Raw genomic sequence first — 27170 nt, 5'->3', positions numbered from 1 at the left:
AATGATACACTTGACCATTGGTACCAAAACACAAGACATCCACAGGAGAGGTTTGTTGTTCAGTCGTTCAGTCGTGTCCGACTCTTCGTGACCCCATGGACCATAGCATGCCAGGCCTTCCTGTCCTGCGCTATCTCCCGGAGCGTGCTCAAGTTCATATTCATTGCATCCGTGATGCTATCTAGCCATCTCATCCTCTGCTGTCCCCTTCTCCTTTTGCCTTCAGTCTTTCCCAGCATCAGGGTCTTTTCCAGAGAGTTTTCTCTTCGCATTAGGTGGTCAAAATATTTGAACTTCATCTTCAGTATCTGTCCTTCCAATAAGTAGTCAGGGTTGATTTCCTTTAGGATGGACTGATTTGACCTCCTTACAGTCCAGGGGATTCGTAAGAGTCTTCTCCAGCACCACAGTTCGAAAGCATCGACTCTTCGGCGCTCAGCCTTCCTTATAGTCCAGCTCTCACAGCCATACGTTGCTACTGGGAAAACCATAGCTTTGATTATATGGACCTTTGTCGTCAAGGTGATGTCTCTGCTTCTTACTATGCTGTCTAGGTTTGCCATAGCTTTCCTCCCAAGGAGCAAGCGTCTTTTAATTTCATGGCTACAGTCACTGTCTGCGGTGATCTTGGAGCCCAAGAAAATAAAATCTGTCACTGCTTCCATTTCTTCCCCTTCTATATGCCAGGAAGTGATGGGGCCAGATGCCATGATCTTCGTTTTTTTAATGTTGAGTTTCAAACCAGCTTTTGCACTCTCCACTTTCACCCTCAACAAGAGGCTCTTGAGATCCTCTTCGCTTTCTGCCATTAGGGTGGTATTGTCTGCGTATCTGAGGTTGTTGATAATTCTCCCGGCAATCTTAATTCCGACCTGTGATTCATCCAACCCGGCGTTTCTCATGATGTACTCTGCATATAAATTAAATAAGCAGGGCGACAATATACAGCCTTGTGGTACTCCTTTCCCAATTTTGAACCAATCGGTTGTTCCATGTCCGGTTCTTACTGTTGCTTCTTGACCTTCATACAGATTTCTCAGGAGACAGGTAAGGTGGTTGGGTACTTTAACAGCATCATCCTTTAGGATTTTAAATAGCTCAGCTGGAATACTGTCATCTCCGCTAGCTTTGTTGTTACTAATGCTTCCTAAGGCCCACTTGACTTCACTCTCAAGGATGTCCGGCTCAAGTTCAGTGAACGCACTATCATGGCTATCAGGGACATTAAGATCCTTCCTGTATAGTTCTTCTGTGTATTCTTTCCGCCTCTTCTTAATCTCCTCTGCTTCTGTTAGGTCCCTGCCTTCTTTGTCCTTTATCATGCCCGTCTTTGCACAAAATGTTCCGTTGAGATCTCCAATTTTCTTGAAGAGATCTCTAATCTTTCCCATTCTATTATTTTCTTTGATTTCTTTGCATTGTTCATTTAAGAAGGCCTTCTTGTCTCTCCTTGCTATTCTCTGGAACTCTGTATTCAGTTGGATATATCTTCCCCTTTCTCCCTTGCTTTTCACTTCCCTTCTTTGCTCAGCTACTTGTAAAGCCTCATCAGACAGCCACTTGGCTTTCTTGCATTTCTTTTTCTTTGGGATGGATTTCGTTGCTGCCTCCTGAACAATGTTACGGACCTCCGTCCATAGTTCCTCAGGCACTCTGTCTATCAAGTCTAACCCCTTAAATCTATTCCTCACCTCCACTGTATATTCATAAGGGATATGATTTAGGTCATACCTGAATGGTTTAGTGGTTTTCCCTACGTTCTTCAATTTAAGCCGAAATTTTGTGATAAGAAGCTTATGATCTGAGCCACAGTCAGCTCCAGGTCTTGTTTTGACTGACTGTATAGAGCTTCTCCATCTTTGGCTGCAAAGGACAGAATCAATCTGATTTCCATATTGACCATCCGGTGATGTCCATGTGTAGAGTCGCCTCTTGTGCTGTTGGAAAAGAGTGTTTGCTATGATCAGCGTGTTCTCTTGGCAAAACTCTGCTTCATTTTGTACACCAAGGTCATGCTTGCCTGTTATCCCAGTGATTTCTTGATTTCCTACTTTAGCATTCCAATCCCCTATGATGAAGAGGACATCTTTTTTTGGTGTTAGTTCTAGAAGGTGTTGTAGGTCTTCATAGAACCGATCAGCCTCAGCTTCTTCAGCCTCCGTGGTTGGGGCATAGACTTGAATTACTGTGATGTTGAATGGTTTGCCTTGGATTCATACTGAGATCATTGTATTGTTTTTGAGATTGTACCCCAGTACTGCTTTTCCCACCCTTTTGTTGACTATGAGTGCTACTCCATTTCTTCTAAGGGATTTTTGCCCACAGTAGTAGATATAATGGTCATCTGAATTAATTCACCCATGCCTGTCCATTTTAGTTTGCTGATTCCCAAGATGTCGATGTTCAATCTTGCCATCTCATGTTTGACCACCTCCAGCTTACCTTGATTCATTGATCTGACATTCCAGGTTCCTAGACAATATTGTTCCTTACAGCATCGGATTTTCTTTTCACCACCAGACACATCCACAGCTGAGTGTCCTTTCGGCTTTGGCCCAGCCGCTTCACTCTTTCTGGTGCTACTTGGAAATTCCCTCTGCTCTTCCTCAGTAGTATATTGGACACCTTCCGACCTGAGGGGCTCATCTTCCGGCGTCATATCTTTTAGCCTTGAGATACATTCCATGGGGTTTTCTTGGCTAGAATACTGGAGTGGGTTGCCATTTCCTTCTCCAGTGGATCACATTTTGTCAGAACTCTCCACCATGACCTGTCCATCTTGGGTGGCCCTGTATGGCATAGCTTATGGCTTCACTGAGTTATGCAAGCCCCTTCGCCACAACAAGGCAGTGATCCATGAAGGGGCAGGAGAGGTTTAGCGGGCCACAAATGGGAAGCAGGGGTGAAACCAACATTTCCTTCCTTTCTCTTGCCCTGGGTTTTCACATCTGGACAGGAGAGGGCACAGTTTTTGCCCCCATCTCAAGCATATGTCCGATTCACATAGAAACATTTATTCTTTTCAATGAGATGACAGGTAGTATAGAAAGGAACTTCACCAATATGAATATTATTACATTCTCCCTGTTTCCATGAACAATGAGAGGTTTTGGTTTCCTTTGGAAGGAGAGAGCACGGGCTTATTTACAATTATACACCTTGTTCTTTTCACACAGAGATCTTGGTTACAACATTTTAGGGGGTGGGGTAGAGGGTGTCACCTTTCTGTAATCTTGCACTGAGAAAACGCAAATGATCCATGCAGAACAACAAGTCAGCCATCTCACTAACAAAAGGAATGCAGGAGGGAAAAAGAGAAGATAGTATAAGGCAGCATGAGAAAAAAGTGTGTTTGTAGTAAGGGAGCAGCCCACAATCCTTAACACAACACAAGTCCAGACAACTTTGGTCAAACATGCTAACAAACTTCCATACTAAGATCTCCAACGTCTGTGCATTTCTCGGGACCTGGCTTTGGATTGTCCTGCCTTTCTGAGGCCGGCGTGCTGGGGCCGTTCCATACATCACATTCAGCGAGGAGCTGCAACCAATATGTTATATGTATTATTATTCAAATTGACTATTATTTATTATGCACATTTATATACCACTTTCCACAAAGGTATCAACACGGTGAATATCAAATACAATGGCATAAACACAACAATAAATATAACTATAAAAACACCACAATACAGATTCATCAGAAATAAAAGCTCACAGTCTACGGTGTGCTACAAACCATAGCTGGCTGGGTGATGCTTCAGGGAAAGCCTGTGTAAAGAGATGAGTTTTAAGCAGACGTCTGAACCTCAGAACAGTGGGGGCCTTTCTAATGTCAATTGGTGGAGCGTTCCAGGGGGTGGGCGGGTGGGTGCTGCAGCACCAAATGCTCCACTGCAAGTGCTCCTGAGGTGAACCCCAAGAGCATGGGCACCCCTCAGAAGTGCTCCCTCTGATGATTGCAGAGATCAGGCAGGGAGATAAGTGGGGAGGTGCTCCCTATGGCAACCTGGTCTCAAGTTATTTAGGGTATATTTTAGAGGGACTAGGGCCATGGGTCACTTAACCTGAGCTTGAAGTGTTAACATGTACCTGAGTAAGGTGGGAGGGGAACTCTGGGTTCTGCCTTTTTCCTTGTCTCCTCCCTCTCCTCTCCTATTCTTCTTCCTTCTTCCTTCTGCAAGTGATGCTGACCATGGGGCTGACCACAACCAACTTACCTTGAGATGTATGTTTGTTATATCTCCAGTAAAGTCTGTTCTTAACCCACCACTCGAGTGTGTCCTGCCTACTGATTCAGATTTCAGGTTATGGGCCCAGCAGCCAAGAAAGAAGAAAAAGGGCTTTTGCAAGGAACCACCCTGAAACCTGTGAGTACTGCCCATTGGATAGACAAGAGAGAGAAAAAAAATCTCAGAGGCTGGAATGATGGCTGAAGGAAATATACATGCAGCCATGGAAAAACTAGGCACTGGGAACTACCAGATATGGAAGCTGAAGATGGAAATGGTGCTAGTGAAAGAGGACTTGTGGGAGATTCTGGAATCAGCCCACTCTACAGAAAACCCCCAGGACTGGGACAAATGGGACAGAAAAGCAAGGGTAACAATTGCTCTATCCATCAAAAATGACCAGTTGCTCCACATCAGCTAAGGAAATGTGGGAAGCTCTGCAGAAAGTGCAGCAGCCTACCAGCATAACTGCAAAGCTCTTCTTGAAGAGGAAGCTGTTTAAAATGAGGCTTGAGAAAGGATCCAGCTTGCTAGACCACATAAATGCACTCTTGCAAGTTGTTGAAGAGCTGCGGGCAGTTGGCTCAGAGACCCCAGAGGAGGATGTCGTGGCCATCATTTTGTGCAGCACAGATGACCCCTATGAACCCCTCATAACAGCCTTGGAAGCACGCCCCAAAGCAGAGCTAAAATTGGACTGTGTAAAGGTCAGGCTGATTAGTGAGTGGAATCGCAGGATGGAAAAGATGGCTGATGCCTCATGTGAGAGGACAAGGGCTAGGCCAGAGGCAAAGATGGAATCAGAACAAGCCCTTAAGGCAAAGACAAAAGAATGCTACAAGTGTGGGGCCAGGGCACATTTCAAGAGAGACTGTCCGGAAAACAGCCAAAGAGAGAAAAGAGCAACAAAGGCAGGGCAGAGTAAACTATGAGCTGCATTCCTGCTGATCCATTTGCCTTGAAGTAAGCAGAGCTCAGAGGCACAACCTAGTTTTGGTGCTGGACTTGGAAGCTAGCAGCCACATGACTAGCCGGAGAGAGTTCTTCAAGGAACTAGATCACCAAAAGCAGGGTTATGTTTACCCGGCTAATGGGAAACAGATAAAAGCAGCTGGAACAGGAGAAGGCACCACAGACTGTATAGCACCACCTCATGGTTAGGGGTGTACGAAACCTTGCTTACCTGGCTCCGCTGGGTTCCGCTGGGCGGGGGGAGGCGCTCCGTCCCTCCCCCCGGAATCCTCGAGCGCCTCCCCCTGGAATCCTGGTTGGCCGGCTCCGCTCCGCGGGGATTCTGCAGAGCCGCTGGCCAGCTCCGCCAGCAGCCGGACATCCGGCCGCTGCCTAGCAGGGATGCAAATGGCAGCTGCTGTAGCCGCCGCCATTTGCGTCCCTGTATTCAGCCGTGATAGGCTACGTAAAGACTTACGTAGCCTATCACGTCTGGGTTAAAAAAAAACAAAACCCTACGCAAATGGCGGCTACGGCCGCCGCCATTTGTGTTCCTTATTTTAGGCCGTCTTAGTCTACGTAAATATTTATGTAAACTAAGACGGCGAAAATAAGGGGGAACACAAATAGTGTAGTGGGCACTATTTGCGTTCCCCTTTATTTTCACCGTCTTAGTCTACGTAAATATTTACGTAGACTAAGACGGCCAAAAATAAAGAATGCAAATGGCAGTGGCCATAGCCACTGTTTTTTTTAAAAAAAACCCAGATGTGATAGGCTACGTAAATCTTTACATAGCCTATCACGAATTGGGGGGGGGGAAACAGACTGCAAATGGTGGCGGCGGCAGCTGTTCGGAAGACCAGCCACCGCCGCCACTGGAGCCGCCGCCATCCAGAACATCCACCCCAGGTAAGTCTTGTCCCGGGGGGGATCCACGGGGGGCGGGGGGGTGGCAGGCCGTTCCGCCACGGAGTTCAGGGGGCCGAATGCACTGGCATTCGGCCTCACTGAGATCCATGGTGGAATTCTCTGACATCCCTACTCATGGTGAGAAAATGAAGCTGACGATGTCTTATTTGTGCCAGACCTGGAGGGCAGCTTGCGCTCAGTAAGAAAGCTTATAGCAGATGGATTTGTCCTACTTTTCGAGGGGGATGAATGCCAAATCTCCAGAGAAGGAAGGTTGTGGGGCAATGTCAGGGTAAAGAACTCTATGTATGAGATTCCTGGCAGCAGAGAAGAGGCCAAGAGGGCAGACGAGGCACCCCACAACAGTTGCATCCATCTCTGGCACAGACGCATGGGGCACAGAAGCATGGAGGCCATGAAGGAGTTGGTGGCCAAGGAACTCACAGCAGACTTACAGATCCTAGCATGCAAGTCAAGGATGAGCTGTGTATGCTGCATCAAGACCAAGCCCACACAAGCCCCACTGCCCAAGGCAAGTGAGAGCAGAGCTAAAGAGCCACTGGAGCTCATCTACTCCGACCTCTGTGGGCCGATGGAGGTGATAACCCCTGGAGAGGGTAAGTACTTCCTCACCGTCATGGATGATTATTCCAGGTTCACAGCAGTCTACATCATCAAGTATAAGGATCAAGTACTGAGCAAGTTGAAGGAGTTTGTTGCAGCAACCAAGAACAAATTCCACAAGATATTGGGTGCCATTCGTACTGACAATGGAGGAGAGTACATCAGAAGAGAGATGGAAGCGTATCTCCGGGCCCAAGGCACTGCGCACCAAAACACAGTCAGCTACTCGCCAGAACAGAATGGCGTGGCTGAGAGGGGTAACAGATCACTCCTAGACATAGTAAGAAGCATGCTGTCAGATGCAAATCTACCATTCAAATTCTGGGGAGGGGCGGTGTCTATGGTGGCCTACATACAGAACAGGCTGCCAACCAGGGCCACTAGTAAAACACCTTTTGAACTGTGGCATGCAGCCAAGCTGAAGGTGGGCCATCTGAGAGTGTTTGGGTGTGAGGCCTATGCTCACAGCCCAGAACAGAAAAGGACCAAGCTGGCTGACAGAGCCATAGAAGGGGTCCTGGTGGGATACAGTCCCTACCATAGAGGCTACAGAATTCTTATTCCCCAAGACTGCAGCGTCATAGTCAGCCAAAGTGTGCAGTTCAATGAGACTGTGAGGTGAACCTGAGCACACCTGGGAGTGGAGGAGGGGAGCCCACAATGCCCGAGGAAGACGAGGGGGCAGCCGACACACCTAATCCCGACAGTGAGGCTGGTGACACCGGGGAGCTCAAGCTGAACGCAGCAGAGCAGCAGGAACCCAGGAGGTCGGAAAGGGCCTCCAAAGGCGTTCTGCCAGCCAGGTATGGTGACTATTACTCTGCAGCCAGAGTGCAGCAGATCCAAGAGCCGGAGAGCTGGGAGGACGTTGCCTCCTTGCCCAAGGATGAAGCAGACAGGTGGAAGCAGGCAGCACAGGAAGAGATGGACTCATTACGCCAACCTGGACCCTGACTGAACTTCCCCCCAATCGCAAGGCAATTGGCTGCAAGTGGACCTTCAAAATGAAGCGCGACGCAGACGGTGAAGTAGAACACTACAAAGCCAGGTTAGTAGCAAAGGGATACTCTCAAAATGGGGAGGACTACAATGAAACGTTGGCCCCAGTGTAAAGCACACCACCATTAGAGACAGCAGGGAGATGCAAGTGAGGCATCTAGACATTAAAAGAGCATTCCTGTGTTGTGAAATAGAGGAAGACCTGTACACAATGCAACCACCAGGGTTTGAAGATCCAGAAGGGGCAAGGGAAGTGCAAACTGCTCAAAAGCATTTATGGACTTAAGCAGGCCACCAGGGCCTGGAATGAGAAAACTAAGGGAGTCCTAGTACACGAAGGGGAAAGCAGACTCCTGCCTCTATGCCAGGCAGAAGGAGGGCAAGTGGGCATACATACATACTAGTGTATGTGGATGATCTGGTCCTGTGCTATGAGCAGGAAAGCAATGGCACAGAAATCATGCTCAGACAGAAGCAGAACTTTGAAATCAAGGACCTGGGTCCAATAGAGTACTACTTGAGTATACAGGTCAAGAAGAAGGACGATGGGAGCTTCCTCCTTAGTCAGAGACAAAAGATCAAAGAGATGCTGCTGGAGTTCGGAATGGCAGAAGGGGAAGAGGTCAAGACTCCCATGACCACATATCACTTGAAGATGTGATGACGACGTCCCACTGCTGGATAATCAGCAGTATCGGAGGGCCATTGGTAAGCTCCTATTCATCGTGATAGTTACCAGACCAGACATAGCGGCAGCTGTGGGCATCCTGAGCAGGAAAGTGGCCAAGCCATCTCAGCACAACTGGAACAGAGTGAAGCGTGTGATGTGCTACTTGAGAGGTACCACGCATACAAAGTTCGAGCTGCCCAGCAGCACACATGCAGGGCTGATTGGGCTCATGGATGCAGACTGGGTGGGTGATGAGTCAGACTGCAAGTCCACACCAGGTAACCTGTTCACATACAAAGGCGGGGCTATCAGTTGGCCAGTAAGAAGCAGGCATAGTGGCCATGTCTTCCAGAAGCAGAATACGTAGCAGCAGCCAGTTGCATGTCAGGAAGTGATTTGGCTCAGACAATTATTCACTGCCATGGGACTGGAGACCACAGTGCTATATGAAGACAATCAAGGGTGCCTAAAGCTGGCATCGAGTGAGGAGCTGAGACCACGGACAAAGCACATTGATGTGAGACATCACCTGATCAGAGACTTAGTTGAGCAAGAGGTGACTGAAATGAAGTATTGCCCGAATGAAGAAATGGTGGCAGATGTGTTGACAAAGCCTCTGCCAGGGGAATTGCACCAGCACCACCTGATGGGCATGGGATTAGTGCAGTGACCCATTGCCTTTGAGAAGGGGTGTTGGAGGGTCTAGGGCCATGAGTCACTTAACCTGAGCTTGAAGGGTTAACATGTACCTGAGTAAGGTAGGGGGGGATCTCTGGGTTCTGCCTTTTTCCTTGTCTCCTCCCTCTACTCTCCTATTCTTCTTCCTTCTTCCTCCTGCAAGGGATGCTCACCATGGGGCTGACCTCAGCCAACTTATCTTGAGATGTAAGCTTGTTCTATCTCAAGTAAAGTCTGTCATTAACCCACCACTCCAGTGTGTTCTGTCTACATCCATGGCTACTGATGGGGAGCTGATTCGGACTTCACACCCCTCTCCAGCTAGACAAAAAGTCATTGTTCTCCAGCCTCTTCTTGGGCAGTTCTTCTAAGAACTGCACAATAATTCCCCCCCCCACACACACACTCCATTTCCCTTCTTTTTTATCATTCCAAAGGCAGCTGTGTAGCACTGGAAGATTTTAAAAAGCCCCTTATATTGTCAGACATGTAAAGAAATTGGGGCCCAGGCCCTCATGGCACAAATCTGCATAAAATTTCCATATGCTAATTTCTATATATGCAAATTTAGAAATAATTACTAGGATTTATCTCAATTTTGCAGATGTCAAAGCTAGCCAATTTATCATCCAAATCACCCCAGATTAATTTTTTTTTTTTGAAATCTTCAGTTAATTTGCCCCCTGTCCACTTCAATTGCAATTAATTTGCAAGGGGGTGAAAACAATGCAAAAGAAGGAAGTGGCTGGTAGGTTTTTTCACAAGCAATTCGCACAGAATTCAACAAGCAATTCGCACAGCAATTCGCATGAACAATTCGCACCCCCAACCATCTCGAATGGCCATATTTGCACTAAAATGGAGTTTCAAAAATTTTACAATGCGCTAATCCAAAAGTATTCTGTGTTGGGAGATGTTGCATTCCCCCCCCCCCCGCAGCTGCAATTCCCTTTGAAAATCACCCCCCCCCATAACAATTAAGCTAAGGGGAGAAAAAACCCCTTCCATTGGCACCATTGAACACTCAGGTCTCTGGAGAACAGATCCAGGGTCCTGGGGAATACACTGGGGGCACGAGCCTTATGGGTCCAATGTTTACAACACTCCTGGTCAGACCATTGGTCCATTCAGCTCATTATTGACAGGCAGCAGTTCTCCAGGTTTTCAAACGGATCTTTCCCAACCCTACTTGAACTGGGGATTGAACTGAGGACCTTTTACAGGCAAAACATTTGCCTGCCACTGACCTATGGACCTTCTGCTATTGTCAAACACAAGAATCTAAGCTAATAAATGAACAAAGCAGCTTATGTCTTGTCGTGCTGTGATAACGTGTGTGGCACTGGACTCCTGCCAGATAAGAGACACTAAGCTGACACAAGCTTAAGGGGGAAAGTTGGGGGGGGGGGAGTCTCGCATGAAGGACAGGCTTGTGAGGGAGCCCAGCCATGCCAGCACATGGGGAATCCAGTTTTTCTAGTAATTCTAGTAATTTCAGAAGAAGGTTCTTTTGAAACATCTGAGTTTGAAACATAAACAGATAAAAGGAAATATTTCTTCACATACCACACTATGGAATTCGCTACCACAGAATGTAGTGATGGCCACCAGTTTGGGTGGCTTGAGAAGGGGGTTAGACAAATTCCTGGAGGAGAAGGCTATCAATGGCTACTAGTCTTGATGGCTATGTGCTCCCTCCAGTACCAAAGGCACTGAGCCTATGTACACCAGTTGCTGGAGAACATGGGTGGGAGGGTGCTGTTGCACTCATGTCCTACTTGTGGGTTTCTGGTCAACAGCTGGTTGGCCACTGTGTGGACAGAATCCTTGACCAGATGGACCCTTGGTCTGATCCAGCAGGGCTCTTCTTATGTTCTGAGGCTACAGCAGAAGGAGGAAGAGAAACAGGGCCATTCAACCAGCAACTTTTGCCTCTTCCTTTCATTGAAATATTTTCCATTCCATCTGGTCCTTACCCGAACTTTGACACTTTTAAGACCTGGCACCTGAGTTTGCTTTTTTGCTCCACCTGAAAGCCCCACTCCTTTACAAACCCAGAAACTTTGCTAGATCTTGACCCATGTAATGAGGGTTTGGCCAAGAATGTATTTTTCCAAAGTCCCAGATCTATTTCCCAGAGCCCAAAGTGTCCATTGGTGTTAATGGAAGTTTTTTTTTTTCTTCCTAAGTTTAATTGACATGTGGGAGAGGTGATTTTCTGGGTGGGGGGATTATGGCTAGGGAGGGAAGGTTTAACCATTCCTTTCCCACATGCTACAGCCCCTCAGAAATCCCCCCCCCGCATGACAAGCTTAGGGGGAAAAAACTTCCACTGATGCCATAAGTGGGCATGATTGTGGGTGGGGTCACAGCTTTCTGTATATGATTTATTATTACATTTACATCTCACCTTTTTTCCTCCTGCAAAGAACCAAAGGCAGCTTACATGGTATAGTGGTCCTCCTCCTCCTCTCCATTTTATCTTCACAACAGCCCAGTGAAGTAGGTCTGTCTGAGAGTGAGTGACTGGCCCAAGTGCCCCAGTGATCTCTCAAGTTCCAGTCCAACACTCTAACCACTACACCATACTGCTGAGAGAAGCTCTAACCCTCTCCTCTCTGTGTACGGCAATTGCTTCTGAAAATTGCCTCCCCTTCCCGGCATGGCAAGAAAGCTTAGAAAAACACAACCCTTTCTATTGGTGCCAAAGGAACCTTTATTTCTAAACGTAATTGCATATGGTGGGGGATGATTTTCCTCTGGGAAAGAAAAAGAGAGAGGGAGAGAAGTGGGAGAAGAGAGATGAGGGGGAGAGAAAGAGAGGGAGAAAATGTGTTTATTGTCCTCCTAAAGGGGAAAATAATCTGGGCAGGAGGCCTTCTCAAGACATCCCAAGTGCACATCAGATCAAAGCATGTATTGTGCACTCATGATTCCTTACTCACATTTGTTTATGGCTTCTTTAGTTGGTGTTGTCATCCTCCAGTTTTGCTTCTGCTTTCTAAAAGCACTTTTCCTTTTTTTTTTTTTTACAGCAGGGAAAATAGGGTATTGTTTCTGAAAGTGAAAGAGAAGGTATTTTCTTACTTGTGTATTTGCACTTTTCTGCCATAGCACAGCACCACCTAGTGGTTATCTAGTGGAAAAACTGGAAAGGAAAAGCTGTTTGTGTAGAGCTCAGATTTCAATTCTGCGATGAAATGGAAAGTAGCTCAGTGGATTAACAGTCTCATACCAAAAAGCTCTTGGTCTTTAGGTGCTTCCAGATGGAGGGCTCCAACATTAACAAGGAAAAGACATTGTGCAGCTATTCTGTTTTTTCCTCTATAGTGGATTTTTCCTGCTAGTAATAAGTGGTGGGAAAACATGGGGCGGGGGGCACAAACTGAAGACACTGTGATCTAAACCTTAAGTGTATGTCTCCCTGCATGGTGCATGGAGAGGTGGTGCTAGGTGCAGGGCTTCCTAGCCTGTTCTGCTTGCATTTTCTCTGTGAGCATTTCTACACCAGGCTAAAATCCTGCAACTTTACCAGGGCTTTCTGCTTCCATTTTAAATGCAGGATCATGATGGGCTTCCTTTACACAGGCTTCCCTTCCACCACCACCCCTTTCCCCCTTTATCTGCAATGTTCTATATGTTTCATTATACAGCCACTAGATGGCGCTATGGTCTAGCTCCTCTTATTGCAGGATTTCATCTTTTCACCAGGGAACTCATAGAATCATAGAATTATAGAATAGTGGGGTTGGAAGGGGTCTACAAGGCCATTGAGTCCAACCCCCTGCTCAACGCAGGAATCCAAGTCAGAGCATCCCTGATAGATGGCTGTCCAGCCTCATCTTGAATGCCTCTAGTGCGGGAGAGCTCACCACCTCCCTAGGTAATTGGTTCCATTGTCGTATTGCTCTAACAGTCAGAAAGTTTTTCCTGATGTTCAGCCGGAATCTGGTTTCCTGTAACTTGAGCCCATTACTCTGTGTCCTGCACTCTGGCATGATCGAGAAGAGATCCTGGCCTTCTTCTGTGTGACAACCTTTCAAGTACTTGAAGAGCGCTATCCTATCTCCCCTCAGTCTTCTCTTCTCAAGGCTAAACATCCTCAGTTCTTTCAGACTCTCTTCATAGGGCTTTGTTTCCAGTTCCCTGATCATCTTTGTTGCCCTCCTCTGAACCCTCTCCAGCTTGTCTGCATCCTTCTTAAAGTGTGGCACCCAGAACTGGACACAATACTCCAGATGAGGCCTAACCAGTGCTGAGTAGAGGGGAACTAGTACTTTCTGGGATTTGGAAGCTATTCTTCTATGAATGCAGCCCAAAAGAGCATTTGCCTTTTTTGCAGCCTCATCACATTGTTGGCTCATATTCAGCTTGTGATCGACAACAATTCCAAGATCCTTCTTGCTTGTAGTCTTGTTGAGCCACATATCCCCCATCTTATAACTGTGCATTTGGTTTCTTTTTCCTAGGTACAGAACTTGGCATGTATCCCTATTAAATTTCATTCTGTTGTTTTCTGCCCAGTGCTCCAGTCTATCAAGATCACTTTGAATTTTGTTTCTGTCTTCCAAAGTATTAGCTATCCCGACCAATTTTGTGTCATCCACAAATTTGATCAGCATTCCCTGCACCTCCACCTCCAAGTAATTAATAAAAATGTTGAAGAGCACTGGGCCCAGGACTGAGCCCTGCGGTAGCCTGCTTGTTACCTCTCCCCAGTTTGAGAAGGTCCCATTGATCAGCACTCTTTCCGTCCGATTCTGTAGCCAACTGTGGATCCACATGATCGTTGTTTCATCTAGCCCACTTTGAGCTAGTTTGCTCATCATGATATCATGGGGCACTTTGTCAAAAGCTTTGCTGAAGTTGAGGTATATTATGTACACAGCATTCCCACAGTCCACAAGGGAGGTTACTTGATCAAAAAATGAGATCAGATTCGTCTGGTAGGATTTGTTCTTGACAAATCCATGTTGGCTTCAAGTAGTCACTGCATTGTTTCCAGGGTGCTTACAGATGGATTGCTTGATAATCTGCTCCAGAATTTTTCCAGGGATTAATGTCAGACTGACTAGTCTGTAGTTCCCAGGTTCCTCCTTTTTACCATTTTTGAAGATGGGGACAACATTAGCCCTCCTCCAGTCATCTGGCACTTCCCCCATCCTCCATGATTTCTCAAAGATAATACAGTGGTTCTGAGAGTTCTTCTGCCAGTTCCTTTAGTACTCTAGGGTGCAGTTGGCCCTGGAGATTTGAACTCATTCAAAGTAATTAGGTGTTCCTTGACCATATGCCTATCGATCTCAGGCTGCAATCCTGCCCCTTCAGCCTGTACTTCGTCTTTGCCAGGGGGGTCATAGACACTCTTTTGGGAGAAGACTGAGCCAAAGTAGGAATTGAGCACTTCTGCATTTTCCTTGTCAACTGTTATCATTTTGCCATCCTTATTAAATAGTTGAACCACCATTTCTTTCCTCTGCCTTTTACTATGCACGTACTGAAGAAAGCCTTTTTGTTGCTTTTAGCATCCCTTGCTAACCTGAGCTCGTTCTCAGCTTTAGCCTTCCTGACGCCATCCCTGCAATTCTGTGCTACCTGCCTGTACTCTTCCTTTGTTGCTTGGCCTTCTCTCCGCTTCCTACATGTGTACTTTTTTGTTTTCAGACCATCTCTAAGCTTTTTGTGAAGCCTCATTGGCTTCTTCTGTTGTCTTCCACCTTTTTTTCTTGTTGGAATTGTTTGTAATTGTGCCTTGAGATTTTCCTTTTTTCAAAACTCCCACCCATTTTGGACTCCTTTTCTCATTAGAGTCGCTTGCCAATTCTCAGTTTATGATATTTATAGAACTTCATTTTTGTATTTGTTTTTAGCTGTTAGAATTAGCCACCCTGAACACTATAAGGGTGGGATATAAATCTTCTGAATTACAGACTTGTATTGGAGCCTGTCTTAATCCCTCCCCCTTTTTTCTGCCTTCTCACCTTTCGCTTCCCTCTCTTGCCTTGTTTCTGCTCTTTCTCTGTCCTTCCTTTTTTCTTTCTCTAAAGACCCAGAAGTTCTTCCCCCATTCCAGCTGCTGTAGTGTGGTGAGGGGGAGTGAAGGGCTGTGTGTGTGTAAGAGAGGGATATTTGCAGAGCAATTTCATACCCAGAAGTAAGACCCACTGAGTTCAATGGGGCTGACTCCCATGTAAGAATGCAGAATTGTATCCTTAGGAAGGAAGGATGGATGACTGAAGGAACTGGTGCATGGGCTGGAGGGCTGGAGACTAGAATTAGTCTCTTGCTAATTTATTATCATCATCATTATCATCATCATCATTTTAAACTAGTCTCTCTTTGCCTTCTGTGCAATGAGTTTCTCCCAGAGCAGAAAAAATGTGGGTTCAAAGCAATGTATTCTGCATTTGTTTTATTGCTCAGTCTCATCCCCCCCGCTCCCCATCAGTTTGCACTCATGAATATGAAGATACTGGCCTCAGTTTGCTTTTCTGAAAAATGAGTTTCTGCTGGAGCAGACAAGTGTGTGTTCAAAGGAGTGGGTCCTCTGTGTTGTGTTGCTCAGTCCCCCTTTTATGATCATGTCTCAGTTTGACTTTCTGAGAAATGGATTTCTACCGGAGCAGAAACATGTGGGTTTAAAGAAATGGTTTTGTGTCCTAAGGCTCAGAACCCTCTCTGCCTCTGCCCACTGTTACCTTCACCTTTTGCTACCTCTGCCTCACCAGAAGCTGCTCTGCCTCACCATACCTGAGGAAGACCAGCTGCCACGGCAAAAAGCAAAACAAAACCCCTTTCATCTCTCTTGCCCACTCATCTCCCCCACCCCACCCCCACCACAGACTTCTCTCCCCCTTCTGTCTCTCTCTCTCCCTCCTGGAGGAAAAGTGGCTCTACCCCATGCAATTTAGCTTTGCAAAAGGCTTCCACTGGCACCAATTGACACTCCGGGGAATGGAATGCAGCATCTGCAATCCCAGATGTCGCAACCCCTGCGGCATCTGCAATCCCAGATGTCGCAACCCCCCTGTAGCCAAGCCTCCTGGGCGGAGGAGTTGGAAGCTAAATTTAGCTGAGCTTTGCCTACCAAAGAGCTTAGTCTGTGAGGATCGGGGTGGATAGAAAGATGGAAAGGTTGAACACACATAGTGTCCTGGTGACTGGGTCCAACCGAGGCATTGGCTTGGAGCTGGTCAAGCAGCTGGCTGGGCAACACAATCGGCCTGCATGGATCTTTGCCACGTGCCGGGACCCAGAAGGACCAGGTGCCCAGGTGAGCCACAGGGTGAACTCTGCTGTATCTTGGGATGGGTTGCCTCTACAGGGGAATTTTCCCTGATGCCAAGAGTTTGCACTGAGGGTTTGGAGGAATCTCACAAGGCCTGTTAATGCCCCATTCCCAGGGCAGGTGTCATCCTTTGAGAACAATTCAGCAGTTCACTTAATCAGTTGCCCTTTCATGGGCTTTCCTCATTCTTTTCTTTGTAGAATTAGAGAGGAACTAGTAGGACAGAGAGTGGTTTATCCCACCCAGAGATTTAAACAGCATTTAAAGGGAGAACCAATTATCTTATTGGGTGCTGGAAACCATAAGAATGACCCAGAGTAAATATTCTAAAATACAAGACATGGGATGTTCGTTGTTCAGTCGTTCAGTTGTGTCCGACTCTTCGTGACCCCATGGACCATAGCACACCAGGCTTTCCTGTCCTGCGCTCTCTCCCGGAGCGTGCTCAAGTCCATATTCATTGCATCGTTGATGCTATCTAGCCATCTCATCCTCTGCTGTCCCCTTCTCCTTTTGCTTTTAATCTTTCCCAGCAACAGGGTATTTTCCAGGGAGTTTTCTCTTTGCATTAGGTGGCCAAAATATTTCAGCTTCAGCTTCAGTATCTGTCCTTCCAAAGAGCACTCAGGGTTGATTTCCTTTAGGATGGACTGATTTGACCTCCTTGCAGTCCAGGGGACTCGTAAGAGTCTTCTCCAGCATCACAGTTGACATGGGATAAATATCTCTAAATAGTAAATCACACTGTGTTCAGTGGAACTTTCTTCCGGGTCAAAGTCCTTAGTGTTGCAATTTCTGTTTCTATCATAACTTATTGGAACAGTGGGAGAAAATGACACCCTCACAGCTTGTCCAAGCTGGTTTCTAATCTGTATTAACTGATTGTGAGAACATAACCTAAAGAATAATACACTGGTTTTCATCTGTTTAACTGACTGTGAGGACAGGATCAGTGCATGGCTGGTTGGGGTTTTTACAGATTTTTTCCCAAGCCCAACAGACTAAGCTCTTTGGCACCAAACCTCAGCTAAATTTAGCCTCCAATTCCACTGCCTTGGTTACAGGGGTGTTGCTACGCCTGGGACTATGGGGCCTCCAGCCCCAGTCTGTTCCTCAGAGCCCTATATTTCTGTGTGAAATCTGGTTGAATGACCTTGCATAGTTCCCATTCAGTTCATAAAATGAATGTTCAAGCTGAGACACTTTCTGGAGCGCACTTTTGCACAATCACTACAATGCAACAAATGCATTTGCAGGTGAGAATGGAAACCACATAGGATTTAGCCTTCTCCTGTCTTCCCTACTTATCCCATCTCAAATAATCCCATCTCCGGGACTCATTCTTTCATATTAAGTCTTTGGTTTTTGTTTCTTTCAGGAGTTGAAGAATTTAGCTGCCAAGCACCAGGGAATAGAGATAATTGCACTGGGTAAGTGCTCGGCCCTACAAATTCACTCTTCCTAAACTGATGGAAAGAGAAGTGGAGAGTCTAGCCCATTTCTGAAGATTACTTTCCTTGCTGCAACCCACTATACATGTACCTGGGAATAATTGCCCTTGAACACAATGACCTGGGTCTGAGATCACACTGACCCATGGTTGTTTTGACCCATAGTTTGTTGCCCTGCCCAGGGTTTGTCTGGCAGCCAGTCAAACAAATGGTGGTTTGCTCTCTCTATCCCTGAGATATTTGTTTCTCTCCTCCTTCGCTGCTCCCTCCCTGTATCCTAAATGCCTTTGCAGTACTGCAGTGCTGGCATGTAGAGCAGTTGGGTTTGCTTCCCCCCCCCCATTCTTGCCCACTGCCTCTGTAGCTTGTCAAAACAACTAGGGATGTTGTGAGTGTCTGATTGGGGGCTTGAGCTTGGTGGGTTCCTGCCAGTTTGGCCCCCGAATGCCAGTCCCCACTCCTTGCCCGACTGGCAGCTTGACCTGTTTCGTAAAGGCTGATTTTACGTAAATGGCAGCTGCCATTTACATAACATTGGCCTTTATTGAGAAGGCCTCCTCTGCCTGCCAACTCTTCGCACTCTTCTTGCTCTGCTGAGCAACCGCACCTCCTTCTGCTGGTGCCCAGGAGAGAGAGGTGCGGTTGCTTGGGGGCCGGGTGGCAGGATGGGAGCTCATCTTGCCGCTTCCGCCCAGAAGAGATTGGCACAGTTGCTAAGCGGCTGCAGCAGGATGGGAGCCGAGAGGGAAGTGCCATGACACTTCCCTCTCAGCTCCCATCCTGCTGCCTCCATAACTGCAATGAGCTGCCATTTTGCGCACAACAGCAACTCATCAGGAAAGCAGGCAACTGCTCATTGGGTGTCTGTGGACCACCGGGTGGCTTGTGCCCCGTCACAAGCTGGGGCAGGCAGCCAGCAGGGGTTTGTCAAGCAGGGCATGGGGCGGACCCAGGTGAGTTCGCCCATCCCTAGAAACAACCAGTGAACAACCCACAGTTTGGGGTTAACATGTAACAACAACCTGTGGTTTAAACAACCCAGAGTTCACAACCCAACCACAAACCACGAGTTCTCTGTCTGCATTGTTTGTAGTTAGCAAACCATGGTTTCTTAATGTTGCTAGGTTTGCACATCACGGCAACTCAGATTTAACAACCCATGGGTTAAATACACCATGGATCAATGTTATGTGCGAACAAGGTCAATGGGTTATTTTATTTCTGTGTGGACATGTAGGATTGTACTATAAATGTATATTAGTAGATATACTTGGAAAGTTGTTGGATATGGCACTACACCAAGAAAGCTAACATTCTATCAGGCAGATACATAATAAGAAGGTTATACACAATTATTCAGCATGAACTTGAAATGTTTCAGCAATCCGCATGTATTATGAGTGAATAGGCACTGTAATTACTCTCTCTAATACCAAACTCAGGTGGTCAGTGCCAACATCTATGTAGCCAAAACAGGGGCACTGAGAAAGAAGAGGGAGGCATGCTTAGCTAAACACTGAAGTTTGCAGAAGTATCCTCTCCCCCCCCCTCGCCGCCCTGCCCACAAGTCTCTTTGAAAAACATGTGGGGGCACGAAAGCATTCCAATGAGGACTGAGCATGCTCAGTAGCCATGGAATCTTGAGAATCAGTTGGAAAAATATACAGAAAGCTAGAGCTTTCTAGACTAAAGTGGAGGTTTCAGTTTGCAGGGGGAAATTTGCTCAAAATCAATGTTGCATGAACACAACAACATGTTCGGCAATTTGCAAATACATTTGGTGGACACGTGCTTGTGGTTGCAATCGCATTCAGGGATTCGAACAGGATAGGGTCTCATGTTTTGCAAGCAAAAACTAAATTCTCATGCCTCCCATACTTCCTCATGCAGATCTGGAGTGTTTGCAGCTTCCTCTTTAATCCACCCAGGCCCTTTTCACAAACATGCATATCTGTATTTATCAAATGATGAATTGCAAGTGTGAAAGGGGAATTTACAGATGGAAACACCACAGAGTTTGCAAATGGAAACACCACCTCTGAAACCTCTGAACATTTTTAAAAGACAATACATTTTAACAGAAATCGTTTACACATTCAGTTGAAAATTATTACAGTTTGAGTGTCTGAGGCTGAATCTACACATAGCAGTTATACTGTTATTATACCATTATCATAGCTGTTGGTACACATGGCACCAATGGGCACCAATAGTTATGATAACGGTATAACTGCTACGTGTAGATTCAGCCTGAATGATAGAAGAGATTAAGGGCGCAATCCTGTGGGGATAGGTGGCCGCCTCCGAACTCAGAGGGACTGCCTATCCAATGCAGGGAAGGAAAAGCACAGAGCGGATCATTCCCTCCATGCTTCTCCTGCCCTGCATTTGCAGCTAGACAGCCAATTTTGGCTGTCTAGCCATGGGAAGGCAGAGTGGGGGAGGAGGCCACTGGATGACATAGCCCATAGTTTAGGACCATTGTTGAGTCTCTCCCCAAGAAGAGGACAATGTTTCTTCTTACAGACTGTAGGCAGAAGTCCTGAACATTTCAAGAATGATGAAGTCCTATTTAGAATATGTAGTAAATTTTGGCACCATTGAGTCGAAATTCAAGAATATATATAGTATAGCAATATCTACAGAAGGTGGATAATTTCAGAGTATTGAAGCCTTACCCTAAGTACAATGATGCCTATATATGGAATAGTATGAAGTCTTCTCTTTGCTGCTGTAGACACCTGCAAATTATCCAGCATCAAGACTGCTGCAGCCAGAGTTACCGAGAAACTGAAAGGAGATGGGCTGAATCTGCTGTTTAACAATGCTGGGATTTTAAAGCTAAGCACTCTGGAGTCAGAGACACAGGAAGTCATGGCTGAGGTGTACAAGACCAATGTGATTGGGCCCTTGCTGGTGAGCCAGGTAAGCCCATCCTAGAGTCCCTTCTTCATGGAAACGTGTCATGTTGTCGAGTCCTTAATGTCTGGCGAATAGGTGGGTGGAGACATGTGCTTCTGGGGGATGGAGTTTTAGGTAGACGAGCATTTTTCCTGGACTAGAGTACTGTACCCAGTAGCTGCATAACAGACAGAAATTTGACAGGTGCAGCCTTCATGGTTATGGAAATGAAGTGATGGGAGAAGGCTGCATCTGTTGAACAAGATTTGGAAATAGTTTCCATGTGGACAATGCCCTGGTGAATAACTACTGGTCTGCCATCTGCACTTCAACGGTGGGCTTTGTACTGGTGATGTCCAGTTCTCCCCAGAGTATGTGGCTGTCCTTGATTCTTTGCTCTCCTTCCCCAGGCATTCCTGCCCTTGCTGAGGAAGGCAGCTCAGGAAAGCCCCCAGAAAGGAATGAGCTGCAGCAAAGCAGCCATCATCAACATGTCCAGCGAATGTGGCTCCATCACAAATGTCTTTGCGTGGGAACATGATCAAGTAATCTCTTACCGTTGCAGCAAGGTATGGACACGCTCATGGTGCTAAGGGTGGAGGGTTGGCTCTGGTAGTGTCATCAAGATAAGCAGTGTGAAATCACTTTCAGTAAATTAGGGTGCTGATAAGGTTCTTGGAAGAGTCTATCCCACAACATGTTCTCTTGATTCTTGCCTATCTTGGCTAGCAACATCCAGCTGTAAGAGACTGGTCAGTTTAGAGATCAGTGCATCATGATCCAGAGGGACATATTCATCCCAGCTTGAAGAAGGTGTTGGATAGGCCCACCAGATCCTGATGACCTCAATAATTACAAGCTGGTCTCCAACTGGCCTCTTTCAGCCATGTGCTCAAGAGGGTAGTTGCCAGACCACTTGGATGAACTTACTTATCTGGATCCATGTCAGTCTGGTTTCAAGCCCCACTTGGGGACAGGAATTGCTTTGGTTGCCCTTGCTGATAATCTTTGCCTGGAATGTGACCCTCTTGATTATCCTAGATCTTCCAGTGGCTTTTGATAACATCAGACATAGTATCCTTCTGGATCTTCCTTTGGGAGATCAGGTTAGAAGGCATTGCTTTGTGATGGGTCAAGTCATCAGGCAAGGTTCCAGAAAGTGGTTCTGGCAGATTGCCATTCCCACAGGGTTCCTCAAGGGTCAGTGTGGCCTCCTTACATTTCAACTTCCTATGCAGAATCACCGGGTAATGTTGTCTGGAGCTTTGCACCACAGTGCTGCACTTTGGAACCTGACGATGCCCTGTACAGAGTTCCACCTTCACCAGTGTAATTCTAGGCATGTTTACTCAAAATTCAGTGCCAATACAAGCAGTGGGACCTGGGAATAGGACTGCAGCCTTAGTTATGTTAAAATCAGTGGTGGCTGGTGACTCCAGTGCTGAAGGGGTGGTAATTCTATTCTGGATTTTAGTTACAACTAGCCAGAGCTCTAAAGGTGCTATCAAAGATGCTGGACCTTATCCCCAAATAGTTTCAGCAGCCTGGATAGCACTTTCAGACCTTTGGCTGGTTGTAAGTAAAACCCAGAATGGAATCACTGCCCCTCAGGGACTGGAGTCACCAGCCACCACTTATTAGAATTGTGTCTCGCTGAGGAAGCAGGGCCTTTTCAATACTTTCAATACACTTATTAGAATTGTGTCTCGCGGAGGAAGCAGGGCCTTTTCAATACTTTCAATACACTTATTAGAATTGTGTCTCGCTGAGGAAGCAGGGCCTTTTCAATACTTTCAATACGCTTATTAGAATTGTGTCTCGCTGAGGAAGCAGGGCCTTTTCAATACTTGCCCCAATAATGTGGCATGCCCTGCTGTGGGAATTGAGTTCAACCCATCACAGGCTGCTTTTCAAAAATGGACTATTAATACTGGGCTCGGCAGGATTGAATATATAAACACCAAAGAGCCCAAGGCAGTGAATACACTCCTCCTCCTCACCATTTTACCCTCACAACAATGCTGTGAGGTATCTGAGACTGAGAGTCCATGACTGGCCCAAAGTCACCCAGTGAGCTTCATGGCTGAGTGGGGAATTGAACCTGTGCCTCCCCAGTCCTGGTCCAACACTCTAACCGCTATACCACACTGGCTGTCATGTAGAATGCTGCATTTGGCAGCATATGACAAGGTTTATCAGGTTTCTTGTTATTGTTGATTATTTCAAATGGTTTAGATATATGTGCGTCTGTGTGCGTGCTGCCTGCTTATATGTTTGTATGTCAATGGGTTTTGTACTATGCGTATAGTGTATTTTAATGGTTTTTATTCTTTGTAAACTGCCCAGAAAACTTCGGCTATGGGGCTGTGTAGAAATGTAATGAACGAATGAATGTAAGATCCTTGGGGGCAAGCACCCTGTTTCCCCCGCCCCTTTTTCTGCACTCATGAAATTGTAAAGCAAGCATTGATGGTATTCTGGAGTTTCAATTGGTTACATATTGTTGGTGTTGATGATAATAGACAAACTCAAGCTTCTGCAGTGACAAGCATTTTCAGAGCTATGTGTACTTTTCACAAAGAAATTCAAATCATCTGTCTGTAGGAACATGATATTTAAATGATATTTCTTAAAACCACAAAGTCCTATTTTTAACCTGCTGCCATCCTATGGAACTGATACGTATCATTCACCTCTCTGCTCCTGGCATGTCTTCCCTCCTAGACTGCTCTGAACATGCTGACACGCTGCCAGTCCCTAGGACTTGCCAAAGATGAGATCCTGTGCATTACGTTGCATCCTGGGTGGCTGCAGACAGACATGGGAAATACACTGGTAGGTGATTCGCGGCAGACTCTCAGCTCCATTAAGGGAGGGATGTGTGAAACAGCAAAGCGGGAGCTCACCAAAGTTCTCCAGATTTCCTCTTGAAGCTCGTTCTGATCCAGTCTGTATCAGATTAGGAGCTTTGTTTTTTTTCCTGTTCACGTGAAAATCCATGTGTATTTTTCATGCATGTTTTTCCAAATGTACGCATCAGTTGTGCACATCTTTGAAATTCTTCTCCCATTGATTAAAGTGTAGTTTGGCGCATTTTCCAAAAGTGCACATTTTTTCATGCACATTTTTCAATTGTACACATGCGGTCACATGCATTTTTTGGTCTGCTAATCATATTGTAACCTTGGAAATGTGCTGACTTCGACTGCAGATTGCTTCTTAGTCCATATTTAATCCAGAAGGTGTGAGCTGGGTAAATCCATTTGGGGGGGGGTAGTGGTATCTGCAGATGCATTTATTTTATTTCCCCACATACACCCATTCCTTTTTAAAACTTGATTTGTTTCTGCACAAGTATTTTTTAATTTGGTTTGTTCCCTGCCTTCCTACCAAGAAAAAATGCCAATCAAGGCAGCGAGTGATGGCAAAGATTCTCTCAGCAGCCACCTCCCAGCCACCATCCCCCCCCCCCACTTGCCTCTGGAACAAACACGACATCGTGATGTGGTTTTGCTTTGAAGAAGGCATTGCGAGCAACACGGGAACATCGGAAGCGGCCTTGTGCTCGGTCAGACCATCGGTCCGCCTAGCCCAGCGTTGTCGACACTGACGGGCAGCGGCTCTCCAGGGCTCGAGGCAGGATCCCTTCCTAACCCTAACTGGAGATGCCGGGGATCGAACATGAGACCTTTTTGCATGCAAAGCCGGTGCTCTGCCACCCAGCCTCAGCCCTTTCTGGCTAAAATAACTGGGGGGAAATATCTGTCACAGAAAGGAGCTTCAGCCCTACTGCCGCCTCTGGTGGATGCCAAACAAGGTATTTTGGAAAGGAAAGAAAGAAAAGGAAATGTAGTCACCACTACTCGCTAAGCACCCCCCGCCCCCGCCCCCAAGCTTGCAAATAGTTTAGCTCCCCCTGAAAAACATTCACTGGCTGATAGAGTTACAGATGTGGAGGGCACATTTTCCCTTCCCATCACAAGGAGCCTCCCATTGTGAGAAGCCTTTTGAAAGTATAGATCTGTCGGATCACCCTTATCCACGTAATTGTGGACGCTGGCTGATGGGCCTGTTGACACTCACAAGGTTTAATGAGGCAGGACTTCCCTTTGCAGAAGCCAAGCTGAGTGTTCACTAGTTTACACCTAACAGATGTTAAGCCAGCTAGCTTGTAATTTCTTTTTCTTAAAGAAAAATAATACTACACTGGCTAATTTCCTATCTTCTGGGACTGAACGGAATACATGTAAAACTGCTACTGGGAATACTTTTCTGTTTGCCTTTGATGGTGCATAGCTCTTATGAAGTGTGTTCTCAGTTGATGATACCCATGTTTTGCAACTTTTTCCCCACTGTTTTTCCAGGGAAAGCCCCCACTGACGGTGGAGTACAGTGTGCGAGAGACCCTCAATACCCTTGCCCATCTCTCTGAGAAGGACAACGGCACTTTTGTGAACTGGGAGGGGAAAAACCTTCCCTGGTGAGACGGCCAAAGGTTTGCTTCCCTGCTCTGCAGGAGGAACCCCTTGCCACAGGCAATGCAAATATCTGACTAGCTGTGCCTTTGTTGTATTCAATAAACACACCATGTTCTTCTCTCTGAAAATCTTAAAACTCCCTCTCCCTTCCAACTGCTCTTTCATCCTGGCTGCCCTATGTGATCTCCATCACTTACTCTTTCAAGATACCAGCTGCGATGGAGAAAATGAGCTTCCTTGACTCACAGACTCTACCTGCTTCCTGATGTGGTTGATTTGGCAGCTTCTAAGCATTGCTTCAAACTGCAAGGAGGATATAAATCCTTCTTCCAGATCTCTGGAATCCAAAGAACACTCTGTAGCCAGGAGGATAGTGCCCCTTTCCCCAGCCCCAAATGTTGGGGGAAGGTGATTTTTGGTGAGACTATGGCATGGGGTGGAAAGGATTAAACACTCCCTGTTCCCTTGCTGCAGGGCCCATATCTGTTCTCCAATCCCAGACTCTGTCTAGTCATCCCTTGCTTCCTAGCTCCCCTGTGTGGTCCTTGTGGGTCATGACTCTTGGATCTTTGTCAGACTGTGCCTTTGAGAAACACCCAAGCCAGGTGTCAGGAGCAGGGATGTACGAGGATTTCCTTTCAGTCCACAAATCATCCGAACATGCTCCGTTCGCTACCCTGAACAGGAGCGCATGTTTCTGAAGAATGTTTGCATGGTCTTGAATATGCAATTGCGTTCAAAAATGCATATAGTTTGGGGAAATGTGCACTTTGAAATGTGCATTCTTAAACACACACACATTTTCTCACTTTACTCAATGGGGTGGTGGTGGTGGAACAGCACACCTTTGGAAAACGCGCACAAAAGTGCACACATTTCCTGTTCAAAATGTGCACTTTTCCCGTTCGAACAAACTACACAACAGGTCGCAAACGAAAATGGGAGTGAGCTGAACCGAACTTCAAAATGAAGTTCAGAGAATTTCCGTGAGCTTGAACATCCCTTGTTCTTCCAGCCCTAGTTAGGGCTGGCCCTATTGCTGGCTCCTAGCTGGCTGTATCATCATGCAGTCTGAAGCCCTCAGTCAACACCAAATAATGGGTGTGGCTCCACCTGAAGCAGGACAAAGGAAGGATTAAAGTGGTTGAATGGATTCTTAAGAGGGGCATACAAAAGAAAAAGACTAGAGTGACCTTTGCAGGCTACAGCCCGCTGAAAAATGTGTTGCGCAACTGCTAATGTGTTTTTATCAGTCAGATTTTCTGAGCTGTGAATGAAAGAACAGAGGTGGGAGGAGAATGTTTTGCTCACAATGTCATGCAGATGTCTCACAAAAAGTGAATGAACAAAGTTGCTATTTCACCTTAAATAGCCAGTGTGGAAGTGGTCCACACAGTGGTTGTATCACCACCACTTTTCAATCATGCCCCCCTGCCAAAGGTAGATAAGAAAATCACTGGTTTCATGGCAGGGGGATATTTTAAATTTTGCACGAATGTGCCTATAGGGGTTTTTTTTAGGTATCATTTGGGCTATTTCACTAAAGTCAAACTTCAAAATGTGAAATATTGTTCCTTCCTAAATGAAGAATTGGTAACCCATTAAGGGTCAGTATTATTAATTTACAATATGTGTATACCGCTCCATATCTAGAACAGATTTTGGAGCAGTGAACACAACAGATAAAACAGTACAAGAATAAAAGATTAAAACACCACATTAAAATGGTACTTGTTTAAAAAACACAGTCTCGGGGAGAAGAGGAAACAACTTCAGGAACTAATCAGTTAAGGGCACAATCCTATGCATGTTTAGGCAAAAAAAGTCCCACAATTCCCAGCATTCCCCAGCCATTCCTGCTGGCTGGGGAATGCTGGGAGTTGTAGGACATTTTTTTGTCTAAACATGCATAGGATTGCGCCCTAAAATACCAAAAGCCATATAGTGAAATAATTGTATTAGGTCAACTCAAAGATCACAAAA

General features: G+C 46.2%; 1 protein-coding gene and 1 pseudogene across 1 annotated transcript; both read left to right on the top strand.

The window, feature by feature from the left end:
* Positions 1 to 7726: 7726 nt before the first annotated feature.
* On the top strand, positions 7727 to 8758 carry LOC146338945 (uncharacterized; annotated as a pseudogene).
* Positions 8759 to 16165: 7407 nt separating this feature from the next.
* LOC146338944 (uncharacterized) lies at positions 16166 to 26905 on the top strand. The gene is made up of 6 exons (XM_084813137.1): positions 16166 to 16342; positions 17736 to 17787; positions 20546 to 20733; positions 21120 to 21278; positions 23434 to 23544; positions 25074 to 26905. The coding sequence occupies exons 1-6, from the start codon at positions 16196 to 16198 to the stop codon at positions 25191 to 25193; spliced, it is 777 nt and encodes a 258-aa protein (XP_084669263.1). The 5' UTR covers positions 16166 to 16195; the 3' UTR covers positions 25194 to 26905.
* Positions 26906 to 27170: the final 265 nt, after the last annotated feature.

This window comes from Heloderma suspectum, chromosome 8, assembly GCF_057233095.1.
Source record: "Heloderma suspectum isolate Gila_16-S chromosome 8, 16-S_ref, whole genome shotgun sequence".
Lineage (NCBI taxonomy): Eukaryota > Metazoa > Chordata > Lepidosauria > Squamata > Helodermatidae > Heloderma > Heloderma suspectum.
This window is presented reverse-complemented; position numbering and strand designations above follow the sequence as displayed.